This window comes from Cololabis saira, chromosome 16, assembly GCF_033807715.1.
Source record: "Cololabis saira isolate AMF1-May2022 chromosome 16, fColSai1.1, whole genome shotgun sequence".
Taxonomy (NCBI): Eukaryota; Metazoa; Chordata; class Actinopteri; order Beloniformes; family Belonidae; genus Cololabis; species Cololabis saira.
The window spans coordinates 6,109,014-6,129,951 of NC_084602.1; the positions used below are offsets into that span (position 1 = coordinate 6,109,014).

The 20,938-nt window shown below is 42.5% G+C and overlaps 1 protein-coding gene across 1 annotated transcript; it reads right to left on the bottom strand.

Moving 5' to 3' along the window:
- Window positions 1-201: 201 nt before the first annotated feature.
- LOC133462832 (putative nuclease HARBI1) lies at window positions 202-1,968 on the bottom strand. The gene is made up of 4 exons (XM_061744283.1): window positions 1,348-1,968; window positions 871-1,265; window positions 354-799; window positions 202-273 (listed from the first exon to the last, which is right to left on the bottom strand). Exons 1-4 carry the CDS (start codon window positions 1,620-1,622, stop codon window positions 202-204), a joined length of 1,188 nt encoding a protein of 395 aa, XP_061600267.1. The 5' UTR covers window positions 1,623-1,968.
- Between the last annotated feature and the right edge of the window lie 18,970 nt (window positions 1,969-20,938).

Here is a 20,938-nt window from a genome sequence, read left to right on the forward strand (position 1 = left end):
GTCGGAGAAGGACGGAGACGCCGACTTGGCGGAGACCACAGAGGACAGCGGTAAGTACAGTTTTATCAGTTTATTAAAATAAATGATAACAAGTTAAGGCACATTGAACTTTCTGTTCTGTCCTCAGTCATCCTCCACTTGGAAGCGTCGGACGACGAGGAGGTTCCGGGCACGTCATGGTCTGGCACCGCGGCTGCAGGCTTAGCTGTCCCCAGCACCAGCACCAGAGCGCATGGCGTTCCTGCCAGTGGCAGCGTCTTGACTGACACTGTGCTGCAAACACAGAGGGACATGCTCAGCGCTGTCAATGATGTGAGGAATGAGCTGCGCCAAATTCGTGTGGTGATGACCACCATGTGTGGCGTAATGTCCGACATTGCCGGTTCAATAAAGAAACATGTGCAATAAATGTAACAGCCTACTTGTCTTGTTATCCGCTGCATGACGCGTTCACGGAGCCTTGCGCCCTGCTGGTGTTCCTCATGTCGAGGTGGTGGCTGTGTGTCGGGGTCCTGGTGCTGTGGGGGAGGGAGGTCGGGTGGCAGTGGAATGGCATCTTTTAGTGCCATGTTGTGCAGCACAGCACACGCCCGGACTATTTTGCACACTTTTGCAGGGTGGTACAATAGCATGCCCCCCGAGCGATCCAGACACCTCCACCGACATTTGAGGAGGCCGATGGCTCGCTCCACAACGGAGCGCCCGCGCGCATGGGTGATGTTGTAGCGCACCTCCTCCTCGCTCTGCGGGTTTGTAAATGGGGTGAGGAGCCATCGCCTCAGGGGGTAGCCACTGTCACCTGAAATGTATAACATGAGAGCATTATGAGTCAGACCTTAGTTGGAATCTCTACAATTATGGTGTACTTACCAAGGAGCCAGCCATCACGCGCAGCGCCGGCCTGCAGTCTTCTCCCTATACTGCTGTGCGTCAGGATGAATGCGTCATGTGTCGAGCCAGGCCACCGTGCCACTATGTTCGTCAGAACCATGTTCGTCTCACACGTAACTTGTACATTGATGGTGTGCACATTTTTCCGGTTCACATAGACGAATTCATTTTCGGTTGGAGCCCTTATAGCAATATGGGTGCAGTCAATGGCACCGATCACATTTGGGAAACCTGCCATTGCTGCAAATTGCCTTTTAATGTTGGCCTGTTCACCCACAGTGTAGGGAAACCCGATGTATCGACTGCTCATTTTTAGAATGCCATCCATTACGGATGGCATTATTGCGCTCAGCGACGGCTGTGATATCCCAGACCTGAAGACAGAATTTAGATATTATATCGTACCTCAAATGGGGCTTTAGGCAGGACATGTAACATTCATTTTTAATCACATACCTGTCGGCTAATTCCCGCTGGTACGAGCCGGTTGCCAGGAAACCGAGAGTCGTCAGCACCTGCAGGTGCACCGGGATGGCGCGATTCCGGCGGGTCGGTCTCTCTAAAGCTGGTCCCAATTCAGCACATAGATCCAAGAGCACTGCTCTTGGGAATCTAAATCGGCTTATTAGCCAGTCATCATCATGGGCCAGGAAATCTGCATGATCACTGAACTGTCTCTCCATCCTGATCCAACCATTTGCGTGGTCCTCGAGTAGTGCCAGCGCATCCATGGTTCAGCATTACGCACGGCTGTCACCGTGCATTTTATATTCTTACACAGCAATTAGACTTATTGTCACACACCTTGTCACGATTTATCATTAGATGATTAGACCACTGCTATTAACCACTCATTTGAGGATGGGAGTATGATATATGTACGTCCTGCAAATGCCTGAGTAATGGCTTACTCGTGGAACACATGGATCTATGATGGTGCCGGCTTGGGTGTAAATGGATCTGTAAGTCTGATATGTGATGACATTGACTATGTTTACATGCAGTCCGCGTTTGTGTTATTGCCAATCTTCACGTTTTAAAATGGTTGTTATGCGTGTGGACGCAGTCACTGGGAGTATGACATGTATCTGGCTGCATTTCACCACCTCACCGCATGCGTCGCCGTTCCCCATGTCTTAAGTAGATTCTTACGGGAGGGTGAGGGTTGCCGTAGGGATCCGCAGATTTTTCGGTTAGTTTTTTCTTTTTAGATCCGAGGATTTGCGTAGAAGGCGGCTTCCGCAACTTTCAGCCGCTTTTTCTGCGCAAGCAAGCTTTATAGATGAGGCCCCTGGGGAAAAATCTGCTTATCTTTACGGCAACTCGGACCCTCCCGTAAGAATTTACTTAAGACACGGGGAACTGGCGACGCAGGCTGTGAGGTGGTGAAATGAAGCCAGATTCATGTCATACTCTTAATAATGTCATCACATATCACAACATATATCAGACTTAAAATAATAAAATAATAAAATAAAATAAAATAGCGCTGATCGTGTCCCTCTGTGTGAAGCTCAGTCAGTCAGGACTCTGGTGCTGCTGGAGCTGCAGCCGCGGTGACACGCGGGGAACCTCCTCACACCCCCCGCTTTAGGACAGAACAAATGAGGGGCGTTTAGGGAGCCCCACGGAGCCCCTAAAGGGACTCAGATTTGTTTTCATATATATGAGTTTTGCGCGCGTAAAACCTTTAGGTGCGGGTGTATGGTGCCTAAATTAGGGTCCCGCGTTAAAACGACGCAGAGCCTACGGCGTAGGGTACACGGCGACGCGCACCTACGCCGTAGGCTCTGCGTTGGTGACGCAGAACCATAAACCCGCCCTGAGCAGCTCTGAGGGGAGACGGGAGAGGAGGAGGAGGGGGAGCGGGGGGTGAAGCGGGGCTGCAGGGCCGTTTTCGTATCGCTTTCATACAGTGTCTTGATAATTTGCAATTTAAGGCTGAGCCTACCGTTAATTTTTAAACTGTAAAAAGTAAGGGGAAAAAAAACATGATTTTGAAAAGACGGGGGGACGTGTGTCCCCCTGTTGCGCCGGGGAACTCACGGCGATTAGCGCAGCAACGGCGTGCTGCCACTCACTCGCTTTATTTTATTGTATACTATTTATATAGTTATTCTAACTTTTACTGTGACCACCAAATAATGTGGTTTTCCTGTCCTCCACATCATCTACAACATCTAGGTCTCCGTGAAAGTCAGCGTCACGGTGGGACACCCTCTCATTCATTCTGACAGGCTGCAGGAAGCCACTGCGCATGCTCAGTAGGCTCATCCATATGCATTTATGGGCGTGTAGAGGGCGGGATATGAAGCGGATTCACCTGCGCAACCTTCCAGCTGCACTGTGCGAACATTGCGTGCAAATGTGCATGCACGCGGTTTTATAGATCCGGATCTTTTTTTGCGCCCGCCATTTTCGGCTTTTGGGTGTACGTGCACTTATAGTATGAATCCTACGCACTCCATTTTAAATGAGGCCCCTGCTCTCTATCATATGTGTTAATTATGACTGTTTAATCATTGTTGGTGAGTTCTATGTTGACAACCTCCAAGACAGAAAGGCTGAAGAACTATGTTGTGTGCTAAAACGTTTTGGTTTGATTCAACATTTTAAACAGGAAACACGCAAATGAGGGAATACTTTGGACGTGATTATCAGTAAGGGTCTTAACATTTCCAAGTCTTTGTGACTGATGTGGCCCTGTCTGACCACTTTTCTGTTTTCTTTGAAAGCACAAATTCCACCCAATCAAGTAGCCATAAAGAAGTAATAAAAAACACATTTTTAAGGATAACTTAATTGAAACCTTAAACCAAGTCTACTCTTCCACCTCCACTACTACTGCTAGATAACTTTCACTCTAAAATGTCAGATATAATTGATTTTATTCCTCCCACTAAGGTGAAGGTTGTCTCTAGTAAGAAGAAATCTCAATGGAAAAATGCCCCACTAGGAAGAAGTGAAGAAACTGAGTGTTAAAAAGCTGAATGGAGATGGCAAAAGACCGGGGTCAAGGTTCACTATGACGGATAGGAAAACAGGAAAACAGAAGGTAAAGAGCGACTTCACAGATTCACAACTAAGGAATTCAAGGAAATCCTTCTTTTCTGAAATCATCAACAAAAACACCAATAACAGTCGTACCGTGGGCAGGTTAACAACCCCTTTTGTGTCAGTCGCATCTGAACTCCACTCTACTAAGGTCTGCAATGAATTTGCTAACTTTTTTACTAAGAAAACAGCTTGATAGTGGTAGTGGGCGCCTGCTGGTGCTAATCTAGAGTTTTGGCTTATTGTTCAGTACAGGCAAACTCATCATAGTGGGTGACTTTAAGATTCATATGGCTGTTCACCGCGGTAATCTTAAATTAGCTTTTAATTCTCTACTAGAATCGATGGACATCTCACCAAAGGAAAACAAACTGGCGCACTGTTTAAATCGTCCCCTCTATCTCGTCCTCACCTACGGTGTCCAACCCGATAATCTGTTAGTTTCACCTGTAAACTCCCTCCTATCCGATCACTATTAAATAATGTTTTAATTCAACATTGTCGACATTGAAGTGCAAAATAGGAGGTGTTATTTAAGCAGATGTTTGTCCGATGAAGCTATTGCTTGATTTAGAGAGACCATCCTCATCTTACCACAGTGGAACATAGTTACGCAGTTGAGGCCATTGACCTAGATTCTACCTCTGCAAAGCTAGAACAGCTTATTATTCATCAACCAGGCCCACCCAGTAGTGGCTATGGGCGTTTCTATAGCTTTAGCAACATCCTTAGGCTCTGACTTGACTCTAGACGGCTTCGTTCCTATAGACCTCCCTGAGCCGACTTTAGTTCTCAATAGAGATAGATCAACCAAGTGTCTGTTAGACCCCATCCCAACTCCACTTCTCTAAAATGTTTTTCTCTTATTTACTTTACTTTTTACTTAGGCCCATCGCTCCCAGTGGAGCATAGGCCACCGACGACTCTTTTCCATTTAACAACGTTTTGGGCTGTCCTTTCTGCCTCCCCCCAGCTGATTCCCTGGCTCTTGAGTTCTGCCTCAGTGTCCCGTCTCCAGCTGTGTTTGGGCTGTCCTCTCTTTCTCTTCCCTTGGGGGTTCCAAGTCAGGGCCTGGCGTGTAGTAGTAGCTGCCGGTTTCCTCAGGGTGTGTCCGATCCATCCCCACTTTCATCAGTATTTTTTTCTCTACTGGCTCCTGTCTTCCTCTCTGCCACAGTTCCTCATTTCTGATTTTGTCTGGCAACCTGATTCTGAAGATGTGCCTCAGACAGCAGTTGATGAAGGTTTGTATCTTCTGCAGCATCCTTTTCGTCCTTCTCCACGTCTCTGAACCGTAGAGAAGGATGCTTTTCACGTTGGAATTGAAGATACGCACTTTAGTTGTAGTGGTTATTTCTTTGGAGGAGCAGATGTTTTTTAGAATGATGAACGCTGCTCTGGCTTTGCCTACTGTCGCAGTGACGTCGCTGTCTTTGCCACCCTGCCTATCTATAATGCTGCCGAGGTAAAGGTGAAGGAGTCGACCTACTGTATGGGTTTGCCATCTACTGTGACTGGGTTGTTGGTTGAGGTGTTTATCCTCATCAGGTTGGTCTTCTTATGGTTTATCCTTAACCCCGTCCAAAGGGATGTGTCCCAATCCCTAGGGAAGATTACAAAGCCCTACCCCTTGTGGCTTCATTTTGAAGGTGAAGTGGTAGTGGGTGAGGGCTAGTGGTAGTGAGTAGGGTGAACATTGGGATTGGCCCTTAGACTGCCCTTGTCAAGGTGTTCAAATATATCCACATAAATACAGACTGTGGAAAAACCACAGTGCTGGTATTATTGGACCTCAGCAGAGTATTTGACACATTTAACCATGGTATATTACTAGAACGACTGGAGAATTGGGTCAGACTTTCGGGCATAGTACTTGACTGTTTGAGGCTTACTTCAAGGACGGGAACTACTTTGTGTCAATAGGTAACGTTGTATCGGAATCAACAAAAATTACATGTGGAGTTCCCCAAGGTTCTATCCTAAGACCTCTTGTATTTAACATTTACATGCTTCCGCTAGTTGAGATAATAACAAAACAACAAGATAAGTTATATAACTATGCAGAAGACAGACAACTTTACAATATAACGTCACCAGGAGACAATTAGTCCATACAAGCATTGAGTAGATGTGTAGAACACATCAATGAGTGGATGGGCCAAGATTTTCTGCAGTTGAACAACAACAAAATGAAGTACGGTAGTTGTTTTTGGACCAAAAGAAGAGTCAGCACACACCTTCAGCTATTGCAGCTACAAACCACTGATAAGGCCCGAAATCTGGGTGTAGTCATGGACTCAAAGCTGAACCTTCAGAGACACATTAAAACAATTATTATCAGCTGAAGAACATCTCCAGGCTGTGATCCTGGAGATGTTCTTTAGCTGACGGAAGGCTGACTTTTTAATTCTGTAACTAATGTCACAGAAGGACCTTGAATAACTAATCTATGAGTTTATGTTAAGTCGAATTGATTAGGCAATCACTCCAGTTCCTAGGTCCTTACACTGCTCCCTGCACCTCAGAGAATAGACTTTAAAATACTTCTATCATTTTATGAATCACTGAATGGTTTAGAACCAAACTACATCAGACTTGTTGTTGCCATGTCAACCATCCAGACCTCAGGTCTTCTGGTCCAGGTCTGCTCCGTGTCCCCAGAACCAGAGCCAAACATGGAGAAGCAGCATTCAGCTTCTATGCTCCACAGATCTGGACCAAACTTCTGGAAAACTGCGGGAACGCTGGAACCCTCAGGTCTTTTAAATCAAGGTTAAAAACTCATTTGTTTACAGCTTCCTTTGATGAATTATTTAAATCATTTTGAATTTAGATTCAAACCATGTTAATTTCAGTACTAAACTCCTATGTTTTTTTTTTTTACCTGTTTTTGTTCTCTGTCTACTTTTGATGTTTTCATTATATAAAGCACCTTCAATTTACGGTGGCCGAGACCCGCCATTGCTGAAAATTAAAGAAACGCTGCAAATAAAAAGAAATGCAGCTGCAAATAAAATAAACGCTTTGCAAATAAAATAAACGCTGCAAATAAAAACAAACGCTGCTGCAAATAAAAGAAATGCTGCAAATATAAAGAAATGCCGCTGCAAATAAAAAAAAAGACGCAAATAAAAAAGCCACAACGGAAGTGAATTACCGGGGACTATTTTTGCCGATGCACCAGTGTTTTTTACGTGAGAGGAGAAGAAGACGACGAAGAGGACGTAAGTGAAAAGGAAGAAATAAGAAGAGCGAGGAATAAGAAGAACAACGAACAAGAAAATAAGTGAAAAGGTTAGTGTTCAACGTCGCTACGTGTAATTTTTAATGTGCAACACCGGTGCATCGGCAAAAATAGTCCCCGGTAATTCACTGCCGTTGTGGCTTTTTTATTTGCTTCGTTTTTTAATTTTTTTGCAGCGGGGTTTATTTTATTTGCAGCGGCGTTTCTTTATATTTGCAGCGCTTCTTTTATTTGCAGCGGCGTTTGTTTCTGTCTGCAGCGTTACTTTTATTTAAGCAATGGCGGGTCTCAGCCACCGTATCAATTGCCTCGTTGCTAAAATGTGCTAAACAAATTAAATAACTTTGTGAGTGGACAAAAAATCAGATCATCAGGTGATCAATTAGTATGGTTTTAAGGACGTTCTTGTACAATGATCTATTCTACAACTGACACTCATTGCATCACTTTAAAGATGACTTGTTCAACGAGACTATAATCGCCACACAACAGCAGTGTTTACAGTTCCTACAGAAGAATGACAAAAATAACTCATTAATCGAAAATGACCTTTTTAACTGAGAGACACAAGTGAAGCCGATCTTTTTAAGACCCCATGATTCATTATCATGAGCAGGAATTTAGTGTGCTTCTCTGCATGTAACTGAGCAACTGAGTCACTTAAGGGAATTGCAGTTTTCATGTACATGGGCAATTTCCCCCTCAAGTGCTCTTGTGTAAATTCGAACCAAAGCAGCATCACCAGCTCTGACTGAGAGAAATTTCTCACTGGCCATTTCCAGCTGAAGGGAGCTGAGGGGGGGGGTTCCTTCTGCCGATGGCAGAGGAAAGCATTTAATCCTGGCATAAGAGCTGATGTTCCTGCTGTCATTTAAAATGTAACATAACCCTTTTTTTGTGCATATTCTGCTGATAGAACAGCGCAGATACCACTGCCAAGAAATGTGTTTATCCATTCATTTCAGTAAAACCATCCAAGCACAAGTGAAATGTTTTCTCAGCTCATGAATGAGGAACAGCAGCTCACCCGGTTAGATTTTACTGTCGTATATGCATTTTAATGGAGACACAACAAGTACGTCGTGTGCAGTCTGGGGTAAATTTGTTTTCGATAAACCCATTGTTGCACAGTGGGTACAATATTTTGTTGGGAGCTATTTCATCATGCTTTTTTTGTCACTCGGGGTCCAGAGTCCATGGAGCGAGGGAACCGAAGTGCAGATACTTTTTCCTTGCTGTCATCTCCATATGAAACTAATTCTGTGAAGGGATTGTCTTTGAGCTTTCTTCTCGCCTCTGAGTCTGTCTCTCCTCCCATTTTTTTTTCTATCTCTGCTGCTCACAGTCTCTTCTGAAGTGGAAAATCTGAAGTAATTGGTTTCTGAATTAAAGAAAGCAAGCGGGGATGAAAACAGGCTCTAATTCATTTTACTCTCTCAGGGAAAATGGAGTAGTGGGAGACTTTGGGGAAATTCTGGCAAACAAGCATTCACCTGCAGTTTCCCTGCAAACAATCAGCACCATCACTTAGATTCACGGCGTTTCTGTTAATGGAGCTCTGGGTCGGCACCGGCAATCTGAGCCTTATTTTGATTAACCTCACACTTCTGCTGCTGCAGCAATCTCTGTCACTTAGTATACCTCGGAGACGGATTTTTAGAAGAGATGGGACAAGGGCTTGCAGAAAAAGGGGTTAAAAATACATAATTGGCTGTTTGTCGAGGGAAAAGGCCGGATTGGGGGGTGGGGGGGGGGATTCCACTCAAGCTGTAAGAACGCAAGTGATATTTAACTTGATGTAAAAGCCATAAAGGCACGATGTGGTGTGTTTTCTGAAAATGAGGTTTTACATCAACCTAATTTTCAGCCTGAGAGGTTCACGTAACTGCTGTTCTCAGCAGATAACACGTTGTTGTAAGTGTTACACTGTTGAGATAATGACCCACTGAGGATATCCATCTAAAGCTGTGCGTTAATTATGTGGTTTGATGTTTTGCACCTGGTTATAGACGGTATGCATGACGTCACTTCCCCACTGGACCAGCCCCCTTACTGGCAAAAATGGCTGCAACTAGCGGAAAAGACGGGATAACAGCCGATTATGGGCTTAAATTAAAGTCAGTTGGACTTGACAGTGACCCGTACAGTTACCCCAAGAACCAGTGGTCCATGGACATTAATATTTGGTACAGTTACCAAGAACCAGTGGTCCATGGACATTAATATTTGGTACAGTTACCAAGAACCAGTGGTCCATGGACATTAATATTTGGTACAGTTACCAAGAACCAGTGGTCCATGGACATTAATATTTGGTACAGTTACCAAGAACCAGTGGTCCATGGACATTAATCTTAGGAAGGGACTAGATGGTGTTGCGATGGCTTCCAGTGCAACTGTGAGAAACCTTGGTGTTGTTTTCGATCAGGATTTGTCGTTTAAACCATATGTTAATCAGGTTTGTAAAATAGCGTTTTTCCATCTCCGTAATATTGCAAAAATTAGGAAAATCCTCTCGCAGAGGGATGCAGAAAAACTAGTTCATGCGTTTGTATCTTCTAGACTGGATTACTGTAATGTGTTGTTAGCAGGATGTCCAAGTAATTTGCTGAATAGGCTCCAGCTGATCCAGAATGCAGCAGCGCGAGTGCTGACAGGAATTAGCAGGAGAGACCATGTCTCTCCAGTGTTAGCGTCGCTCCATTGGCTACCTGTAAAATTCAGAATTCAATTTAAAATTTTATTACTTGCATATAAAGCCCAAAACGGCTTAGCTCCGCAGTATTTACAAGATTTGATAGTGCCTTATGTTCCTGGCCGAGCTCTCCGCTCCCAGGGTGCAGGTTTACTTGTAGTTCCTAGAGTATCTAAATGTAGATTTGGAGGGCAGGCGTTCTGCTATCAGGCACCATTACTTTGGAACCAACTTCCAATCTGGGTTAAGGAGGCTGACACCACCTCCACCTTTAAAACTAAACTTAAAACCTTTCTGTTTAGTAAAGCCTATAGTTAGTGTTTAGTAAACCTCTAGCTGGTGTTGGTAAATCTCTATGTAGTGTAAACTCTAGTGTGTTAGAGTCAGTAGTCATAGTTGCAGCTATAGAACAAGACTATAATAGTTAGTTTCAAACATAGCTTCGGGGTAGATATGCTGCTATAGGCTTATGCTGCAGGGGGGCACCGACATGATCCGCTGGGCGGTGCTTCTCACCCTTCTTCTCCTCTCCTTTTCCCTGCCTCTCTTCTCCATTACCATTTTTATTTATTATAAGTATCTCATAGCTATCATTTTTGTCCATCGTTCCTGTAGTTTCTTGTGCCGGCCCCCCTTTTTTCTCTTTTGTGTATGTTTGCAGGCTGGAGCCTCGGGAGCTGCGTTCTGGCCTGTGTTCCCGGCCCTCCCCCCCATCCCCGGTCATCCCGTTGCTGCTTCCACCTGCCTACGTGGATGTCTGCTGTTGCTGCTTCCGCCTGCCTGCACCCCCCCCTCTGGTCATCCCGCTGCTGCTTCCACATGACTGTTGTGTGCTGCTGACGCCCCCCCCCCCCCACCTCTGGTCATCCCGCTGCTGCTTCCACCTGCCTGCTGTGTGCTGCTAACGTCCCTGACTCCCCCAGTCTGGCCTTCGGCAGGAGGGCCCCCCCTTATGAGCCTGGTCCTGCTCAAGGTTTCTTCCCTCCTAAAGGGGAGTTTTTCCTTGCCACTGTTTGGCTTAAGGCTTTTCTCCCACTATGGGAGTTTTTACCTGCCATTATTTATATAATATTTGCTCGGGGGTTTATGTTTATGTTTATGTTCATGTTCATGTTCTGGATCTCTGGAAAGCGTCTAGAGACAACATCTGTTGTATTAGACGCTATATAAATAAAATAAAATTGAATTGAATTGAATTGAATTAATATTTGGTACAGTTACCAAGAACCAGTGGTCCATGGACATTAATATTTGGTACAGTTACCAAGAACCAGTGGTCCATGGACATTAATATTTGGTACAGTTACCAAGAACCAGTGGTCCATGGACATTAATATTTGGTACAGTTACCAAGAACCAGTGGTCCATGGACATTAATATTTGGTACAGTTACCAAGAACCAGTGGTCCATGGACATTAATATTTGGTACAGTTACCCCAAGAACCAGTGGTCCATGGACATTAATATTTGGTACAGTTACCAAGAACCAGTGGTCCATGGACATTAATATTTGGTACAGTTACCCCAAGAACCAGTGGTCCATGGACATTAATATTTGGTACAGTTACCAAGAACCAGTGGTCCATGGACATTAATATTTGGCCACGAATCCAGTTTCCTGATATTTATATGTACTTAATTTCTACGCCGGGGAAATACACGAAGCAAAGCTTGAAGGCATACAAAAGTCTTGACGCTTGGTCCGACTTCAAGGCAGGATTTGTTGTAGAAATTAAAGTAATGAGGACACCAAACTTTATGATTTGACCGTTTAACGTTAGCTACCCAAAAATCCAACATTACCTGATACAAAATGGGAACCACAAATCCACGTTTCGGTGCCTGGAATCCAGTTGTTTCTGTGAATTGCAGTGATCCATTTGTCTCTCTTAAACTTATTTTTCGTCAGTCTGTAAAACGATAACTCCGATTTCTTGCTAAATCTATGAGTACAGTTGATCGCACAACAACTCTTTCCCATTTTAGATGTTTTCCAGTTGCTCAAACTGAAAGTTTACGCTGCCACTCAGTCTTTCTGCCACTCAGTCTTTCTGCCACTCAGTCTTTCTGACACTCAGTCTTTCTGACACTCAGTCTTTCTGACACTCAGTGGGCGTAACCCGCTGTGAAGTCGCATCTGTGACGTCATGCACATTCCCTCTATTGCATTGTGTGTACCTGCCCCTTCATTTCTTACGCACCAAAGAGAAAACAAGGCACACTGCTTCAGAAATGAAAAAAAAACAAGTAATAATTCCAATGTTCCATAGGTTGCATTCATGTTTTTTTAATTTATGGGAAGTAAATGCTCTGCACACAAAACTGATTAGCTCCCTTTTGCAGTGGCCCGTCTGTTGTATTTTTTTCAAAGGGCTGCTGACACATGAGTTTTTTCTATATTAATTTTATGGTTAAACAGATACGCCTGGAGACTGTAATATTCTGTTAGTTGGTTTATTTATGGCAGCAGAAGTAATGACTCACAGGGCATCAAAGGTTTAGAGAAATTGAACAGGAACAAGACTTTGACACAAGGGCCTTTAGCCGTGCTGAGAATCTTTGCAGACGCAGAAACATATGGAGAAATATTCTGAAAACATAGAAGCGTCTAATGCTTTCACCTGTGAAATAGAGGAATCTTATGTTCAGCTACTCACTCAACATGAGGAAGCACTTCAGATGTAGGTTGACGCCCTGATCCAGATAAGGAATTGTGGTACTAAGGCTCGCACACATCCAACGATTTCTAGCCGTCTCAGACAAAAGATGGCCGTCGTAAAAGAGTCGTGGGAATATCCGTCATCGCAGGTCCACATCGGCCGTCTCACGTCTTATGATGTGAGTGATGTCATATCCACCATCACACTGAGACCCCAGACTGCCTGATTTAATCTTCTGAGTGCACCTTCTGTCCTACGATGATGAAGGGTGCTTTCACACCTGTCCCGTTTGGAGCAGTTGTTCCGAAACAGGGAGCGTTTCCCCCTAAAGATCGGTTGGTTTGGTACATGTGAATACAGCAATCGTGCTCGGATGCGGGACAAAACAAGCGAGCCGAGATCTCCTAGGAGAGGTGGTCTTGGCTCGCTTCCATTCCAGACCTGGAGCGGTTTGTTTGCAGTGAGAACATAATCCACACAGCAACCCACACAACTCACTCATAACCAGTGTTGGGACTAACGCGTTATTTAGTAACGCGTTACAGTAACGCCGTTAGTTTTAACTAATACTCTAATGCATTACTTTTTAAATTCAGTAACTCAGTTACCGTTACCAAACGGTGCGTTACTCCGTTATTTCTGGCTACAGTGAAGCTTCTTTTCCCCACACGCGGAGACCGGAGGAAACGTAGTGTGCGAGTGTGTGTCCATTCAGAAACATGAGCGGTCATGGCGAGCCAAGAGAGCAAGGAGAGTTTCACAACGTGGAGATATTGTCATTACAGTAATCCCTCGTTTTTTTACGGGTTACGTTCCAAAAAAACCTGTGATAAGTGAAATTCTTTTTACAATTATTATAGAAGGCTTCAAATTGCGGAGATCAGCACCACCTCGCACGTATTCCACTGCTCTTCTGACTGCAGCGGCATCCTGACTCTGTAGCTTCTTTTTCTCCTAAAGCCGCGGTGCAGGAGTGTTTTTTCCAGATAGGAACATAGTTATGGGTCGTTTTGTCGCTCTTTTTTCTTCTGGGCAAAAAGATTCTTCTAAACCGACACCATGGATTATATCTGAGACTGTAATGAACGATTCATCAAAGGTCCCGCTGCTGCTGAAGCTCATTGGCCGTTCTCAGCTTGTTGCTAAGAGACCAACGTTATTGACACAGGAAGTGAAGAAGCGGGGAGACTGTTTAGAATGCAGAACGAGAATGATGCACAATGCAAATCCATACAGTACCTGCTGAAATGAAGGCTAGAGGGGCATTAATGGGAGCATTTAAAATAATGTTTTTATCTAAAGTAACTAAAAAGTTATTTTTCACAGTAACACATTACTTTTTGGTCTAAGTAACTGAGTTACTAACTGAGTTACTTTTTAATGAAGTAACTAATAACGGTAACTAGTTACTATTTTTCAGTAACTAGCACAACACTGGTCATAACTGTGATTTGATGCTCCATAGTAGTAGTTTTTCCCGGGGTACGGAACAGGAAACTCCTTCCACGTTCATTTCTGACCAATGAGAGAACAGTTGGTTCATGGCATTTGTTAACAGCTTTGAACCACTACAGACGGTTGCCTTGTGAACACAAACGCCAAAAACGAAAAACGAAACAACTGTATCGATTTAGCCCCTGAATCGGAACAAAACAAACGGGCCACAGGTCTGAAAGAACCCTAAAATGGAACTTGAGTCATTAATGCGACCCAGCGCCATTCTTTCAAGGAATCGAGACGCACAAGAGACAGCGACAGAATCAGCATTGGTGGGGTTGTGGTAATGTTGCAATGCCCTGCGATTTCTATGTAAGTTGTCTTATATAATATCTACAGACACATCACTGTGCACTACATGCTCTCTTTGCAAAACTGACATCCAAAGTTTGCCTCTTCCCCTGAATCATGACTGGGAACACTTTCTCCATCCCCAATTATTTTGTAAAGCCTTCTAACTTTTTTTTTTTATAAAAGCTAGTACAGAGTGTTTCATTTTCACTTTTTATTTATCTACTGCTCTGCATGCTGATAACGCAACCTACTTATCGCTCCATCAGGCGGGAGCCTACGAGACGAAGGGGCATCATCGTAGGCAAGACAAGGCAAGTTTATTAGTATAGCACAATTCAACACAAGGTAAGTAAAAGTGCTTTACATCAACATTAAAAGCGGCAAGATACAATTAAACAGTAAAAATCACAAGTTGTTAAAAGGTAAGGGCAGTAGAGTACAGCAGGTACATCTCATTCTTACAATGGCAAGAATTAAATTTTTATACAGTCAAAACGTACAAAGACCGGGTCAAATACAGGATTACAAAAGTAATCTGTAACAATTCGTACGGTGAATTAAACCAATTTGACAATTCTATGCCACAATGCCTGTTTCCAGGTCTTATTTCACACATCTGACGAGAATTACGTTTCAAACATAAGATGAACAACAATATGTGATTTATTGCACAGGATTATTTAGCAAAAAATGAGCAATGCTGAAACAGAGTGTGAAAAAACGAAAGATATGTTTAGTAGTTTCATGGATTCCAAAAGTTGTTTGGCTGAAGAGATCGAAAGCGAGTCACTGAAACGATTAATTCACTTCATAGTTCAGCTGAGCTCATGATTTCTCTGCAGAAAAAGGCCTGGAGCATCAGGAGACCCGCGTCCCTCCAGCAAACAGCTAATCCAGTTGGATGTGAGTTCACGCAAGATCATGCTTTCTTTGACTGTACTTTGCATAACTCGTGCCTCAAAGGGACATTATTTTTCAAAGTGTGTATGTTCTTCCTGTTGTTTTCCAGCTGTCCCAGTCCATTGCAATATGAATTTGTTTTGCACTTTGTGCTGATTAGGATGCTACAGCCTAAAAAAATACATCCATCCCAGAACTCTAGTGGGACAGAGGAAAACAAACACACGTCTTGACCACACCAAATTGTAAATGTTAGTATAAAATGTAAACCAGAAAGGAGGCAGAGGTGTCTGGCCCTTTCTTTCCTTTACTTCAGAGTTTGATCCTCAGCTATGATTGATCTAAATCAGGGGTCGGCAACTCGCGGCTGTAGAGCCACATGCGGCTCTTTAGCGCCGCCCTAGTGGCTCCCTGGAGCTTTTAAAGAAATGTTTGTCCTTTTTTTTCCTTTTTTTCTTTTTTCTTCTTTTAATTTTTTTTTCCTTTTTTTCTTTTTTTCCTTTTTTTCTCTTTTTTGTCTTTTTTTCTTTTCTTTTTTTTCTCTTTTTTTCTTCCTTTTTCTTTTCCTTTTCATTTCCTTTTCTCGACATTTCGACTTTTTTTTCTTGAAATTTTGACTTTTTTCTTGACTTTTTTCTCGAGATTGTACTTCAACATTAATCTCGAAATTTTGACTTTTTTCTCGACATTTCGACTTTTTTCTCAAGATTGTACTTAAACATTAATCTTGACATGTCAACCTTTTTCTTGAAATTTTTACTTTTTTCAACATTTCGACTTTTTTCTCAAAGTGCATAATGAAAAATAAATCTTCCCCCGGTTATAACTAATATAGATACATGCAGCATGTGTTGTCTTCATTCTAAGGCTTATACAAGACTTTTCATTTTTTGCGGCTCCAGACATATTTGTTTTTGGTGTTTTTGGTCCGATATGGCTCTTTCAACATTTTGGGTTGCCGACCCCTGATCTAAATCCTGCAATCAGTGATGTCACAGCACTCTGAGCCCGCAGTGATAGATGTGGTGGGCCGTTTCACTCACTGTAGACGTGGGATTGATTGGACGACTACATTCACTCCTCGTGTGGGGTGTATGGGGCGTCATCGACCCCGTCCTTTTGCTCTCAGCAGATAACCTCTGATCTGTTTGTGGGGGTTAATCCAGGGATGACGAGGGGACGTTCCTCGGTGTGCTGCATCTGCAACCTTTCAGTCTGTGGGGATTTAGCTGTCCAACAGTTACAAATAAAGTGAGACAACAGTCCCATTCACGCCTGACCCCTAAAGCCCCGGGACCTCCAGGATCACAGCACACAGATCAGCAAACCCAATTCACTCAACTGCTGGATCACAGCGTGAGGGGGATCACTTCTTTTATGTGCATTCATCTCTTTCATCGGATTAATCTTGTCTTAAAGATGAATTTAAAAACTTTATTTTTTTTAATTTGGCCACCATTTTAGATGTTATACACATGTGCTATTCCTACGTAATCAGGGTTAGGGTTGCAGTTTGCATGGCCCATCACTTTCCCACGTATTCATTAAAAGGCAAGGCGAGTTTATTAGCACAATTCAACACAAGGTAATTCAAAGTGCTTTACATCAACATTAAAAGCGGCAAGACACAATTAAACAGTAAATAACAAATAAAATGAAATAAAATGATAAGAAAAGAGGTAAAATAATAAAAAGCACAAGTTGTTAAAAAGTAAGGGCAGTAGACTACAGCAGGTACATCTCATTCTTACAATGGCAAGAATTACGTTTCTATACGGTCAAAACGTACAAAGACCGGGTCAAATACAGTATTACAAAAGTAATCTGTAGCAATTCGTACGGAGAATTAAACCAACTTGACAATTCAATGCCTGTTACCAGGTCTTATTTCACACAACTATTTCACACACAAGTATTTGCATAAAACACCATTGAAAACACACTTGTAGCAACAGCTTGCTTGTCTTTGAAAATTATTATTTATCATTCCTGAGACTGAGAGTTGATTAAGAAGCACAATATTTCCTTTAACATGTCAGAAAGTCTTCCCGGGGGTTCTCCTGACAAGAGAAGATGAACCCGTTTGGCCTTGCACTGTCCATTTTAGTGAGTATTTATGTCTTTTAAGCACTATGTGAAAAACTCTTTAAAATACATTAGTCTCCGTCTCTACAAGTAAGCCCGGAGCACTTTACTCATCCCCAGGCTCTTTTGTCTGATACATTAGTTCAGTGTGAGTGATGGCGGCCTGATTGATGGAGCGTGCTCTGTAGATTAGGCTTGGATACAGTTTTTCTGATAAAACACTCGTGCAAGGCTCCACTTGTGTTTTCCTACACGTCTGCTGACAAGTCAGGGATTGTGTTGGAGTGGTGAGGGACGCTGCGTCGGGCAAGGCTGCTGGTACCAAAACATCAAGTTGTTATCAAAGACAACATCATCTGGTTGAAGGAAAACACTTTCTTCTGGCAGCACTTTGATTTATTTCATTTTAATTACAACAAAAGTGCTGTAGCTGCACAGCCAGTTTAGTTCCACTATCACCTCTTTTCCTTCTCTTTTTTTACCATCACCTCAGATTTATCCCTCGTCCTGCGCTTTGCCTCCCAGTTTACATATGTGTCAGTTTACAATACAAACATAATATTTAATATAAGAGAAAACTAGGAAATATAAAACAAAAGTAATGCTGCTATTTTTTGACACTGAGCCTTATTTTCTCTCGGGAAACCCTTAACAACTCGTAGAATGACATTGGGTTTTCCAAGGATAAAGCAACACGTTGTTGTATGTCTTGTAAATTTACTGTGAAAACATTCAGTTAGAAACCTGTTATTAGGGCAAGGTAAGTTTATTTATATAGCACAATTCAACACAAGGTAATTCAAAGTGTTTTACATCAACATTAAAAGCGGCAAGACACGATTAAACAGTAAAAAACAAATAAAATGAAATAAAATGATAAAAAAAGAGGTAAAATAATAAAAAGCACAAGTTGTTTAAAAATAAGGGCAGTAGAGTACAGCAGGTAGGTATTTAATTTAGGACTACGCTTCAGTAAATTAAAACAATCGTGAAATATGCCAATTGAAAGTGAAGGCAATTTTTATTTTATTTATTTATTATTTATTATTTATTTTTATTATTTTTGTTTCATAAAGCAATTTAACTAAGTTTGTTGTAAACTAACGTAAATGATTCTGTAATCATTTGATTTAAAGACTGAAACAAATCTTTCGGCAAAACTTGATAATATGAATAAAAATGTCTTATCCATCACTTTTACTCAGAAGCTGTGCAGGAAATATACAAATGGAATTGACTTGCAGAAATGGAGCGTAAATCTAAGATAACCTAACAAATCTTTTGTTCTTTCATAAAACATTAAGAAAGTTACCGGTAATAGTTTTTTTTGCCAGCGACGGAAACGTCTCGTTCGTCTCCTCTGTCATTTACGTGCAGGATTTGGTGCGTTTTCTATGGAACACCGATACTCTTTTTTGTTACACATTTTATCAATATTCATGCATTACGAACGCGACCGGACCAAAAAGGACTTGGCAACAAGTCAAGATTACAACATTTTCCAGACTGATAAGTATCTGGAAAGTATGTTGACTACATTGTACAAATGACTTGCTCTGATTTAGAAAGTGTTGCTCACAGATTTAATCCCTGTATTTATTCTAGCTGTTAAAAAAGGCTCATGTTTCTGGCACAGGAGGTTGCCCACCATCCCCAGAATCCACGCCAGGAGAAGAGCTCACCCTTGATATAAATAAAGGGAGGCCTGTTTTAGAAGGGTTCTGGGGGGGACAGCGATTGACTGTGACCCACCCATAGAAACTACCCCCTTCATACATGGTTCATCATTCCACTACTGAATATGCAACATAATCACACATTTCTGCAGTAAGCTGATGACATGGACTGACCGATGTACAGTAGTCTTGCAGGGTTTGGAAACACCTTATATCTTGTGGAGCTTCCAAAGGCTAACATTAATCCAGCAAGGATTGTTCAAAGGAAGATAGACAATAGAGGGAATGCGCATGACGTCACAGATGTGACTTCACAGTGGGTTACGACCACTGAGTGGCAGAAAGACTGAGTGGTAGCGTAAACTTTCAGTTTGAGCAACTAGAAAACATCTAAAATGGGAAAGAGCTGTTGTGAGATCGACTGTACTCATAGATTTAGCAGAGTTATCGTTTTACAGACTGCCGAAAAATAAGCTCCAGAGAGACAAATGGATCGCTGCAATTCACAGAAACAACTGGATTCCAGGCACCGAAAAGTGGATTTGCGGTTCCCATTTTGTATCAGGTAATGTTGGATTTTTGGGTAGCTAACGTTAAACGGTCAAATCATAAAGTTCGGTGTCCTCATCACTTTAATTTCTACAACAAATCCTGCCTTGAAGTAGGACGAAGCTTCAAGACTTTTGTAAGCCTTCAAGCTTTGCTTCGTGTATTTTCCCGGCGTAGAAATTGAGTACATATAAATATCAGGAAACTGGATTTATGGCCAAATATTAATGTCCATGGACCACTGGTTCTTGGTAACTGTACCAAATATTAATGTCCATGGACCACCGGTTCTTGGGGTAACTGTACCAAATATTAATGTCCATGGACCACTGGTTCTTGGTAACTGTACCAAATATTAATGTCCATGGACCACTGGTTCTTGGTAACTGTACCAAATATTAATGTCCATGGACCACTGGTTCTTGGTAACTGTACCAAATATTAATGTCCATGGACCACTGGTTCTTGGTAACTGTACCAAATATTAATGTCCATGGACCACTGGTTCTTGGTAACTGTACGGGTCACTGTCAAGTCCAACTGACGCTAATTTAAGCTGATAATCGGCTGTTATCCCGTCTTTTCCACAGTTTCCCCGACTAGTTGCAGCCATTTTTGCTGATGTTTTGCCACTCAGTAAGAGTAAGGGGGCTGGTCCAGTAGGGAAGTGACGTCAATACAAACCCTCTATTGGCACCTGTCCACTCTAGGCTCATATGAGTTTGGTTGATGGTGGAATGACTGAAATACATTCAACCATTCAAAAAAATGCAATGTGGCGGGGTGAAGGAAGTTCTGCTGCAGAGGATAAGGACCAAGAATGCTGGTGGTATCATGTCACTCTTGGGGACAGAATTCAATTTAATCCATAAAGAAAAAAAAGAAAGAAAGGTAGTCCACCCCGTTCTATAGTTTCTTTTTTGCTGTAGTCTAATTCATGTTACCTGCGATGTTGCTGAATCCTTCCTTGATGTAGTGGATAGTTCTGTGGCTGGGGAAGGTTATAAAGATGTGCATATATTCTTTTAATGCCAGGTATACTCTCTGCTGGTGCAGCAAATACTGGCTTTGTTTAGATTGTATGTTTTACATAGATTTACATATAGGAATATACCACTTCAGAAACGTCTGATCATCTGGGCGATCCCCTGTGTAATGGTGAGGGTGTGGCTCCGCTTGGTGTGGTGCTGAATTTTGGGACCCAGTAGTCTGCACAGATAGCAGATAGCATCCCCAGAAGAGTGGGTAGCGCCCATGAAGGTCATTTTCTGGAAAAGTCAGCGGGTCAGACCTGTCCCGAAACAGTCCTTTTCATTTGAAAGCCCTTCTCAATATAAGTGCTTCATCATCGACAACGTCATTCAAAAATGGGCACGCCATTGTGAAGTATGA

What these genes read in the sequence shown, in the direction of transcription:
- LOC133462832 (XM_061744283.1), bottom strand. Translation starts at nt 1,622, where the DNA reads ATGGATGCGCTGGCACTACTCGAGGACCACGCAAATGGTTGGATCAGG. An exon ending in CAGCGGGAATTAGCCGACAG is followed by an intron (nt 1,266 to 1,347) that starts GTATGTGATTAA and finishes TTCTGTCTTCAG; the next exon opens with GTCTGGGATATCACAGCCGT. An exon ending in GCGTGATGGCTGGCTCCTTG is followed by an intron (nt 800 to 870) that starts GTAAGTACACCA and finishes TATACATTTCAG; the next exon opens with GTGACAGTGGCTACCCCCTG.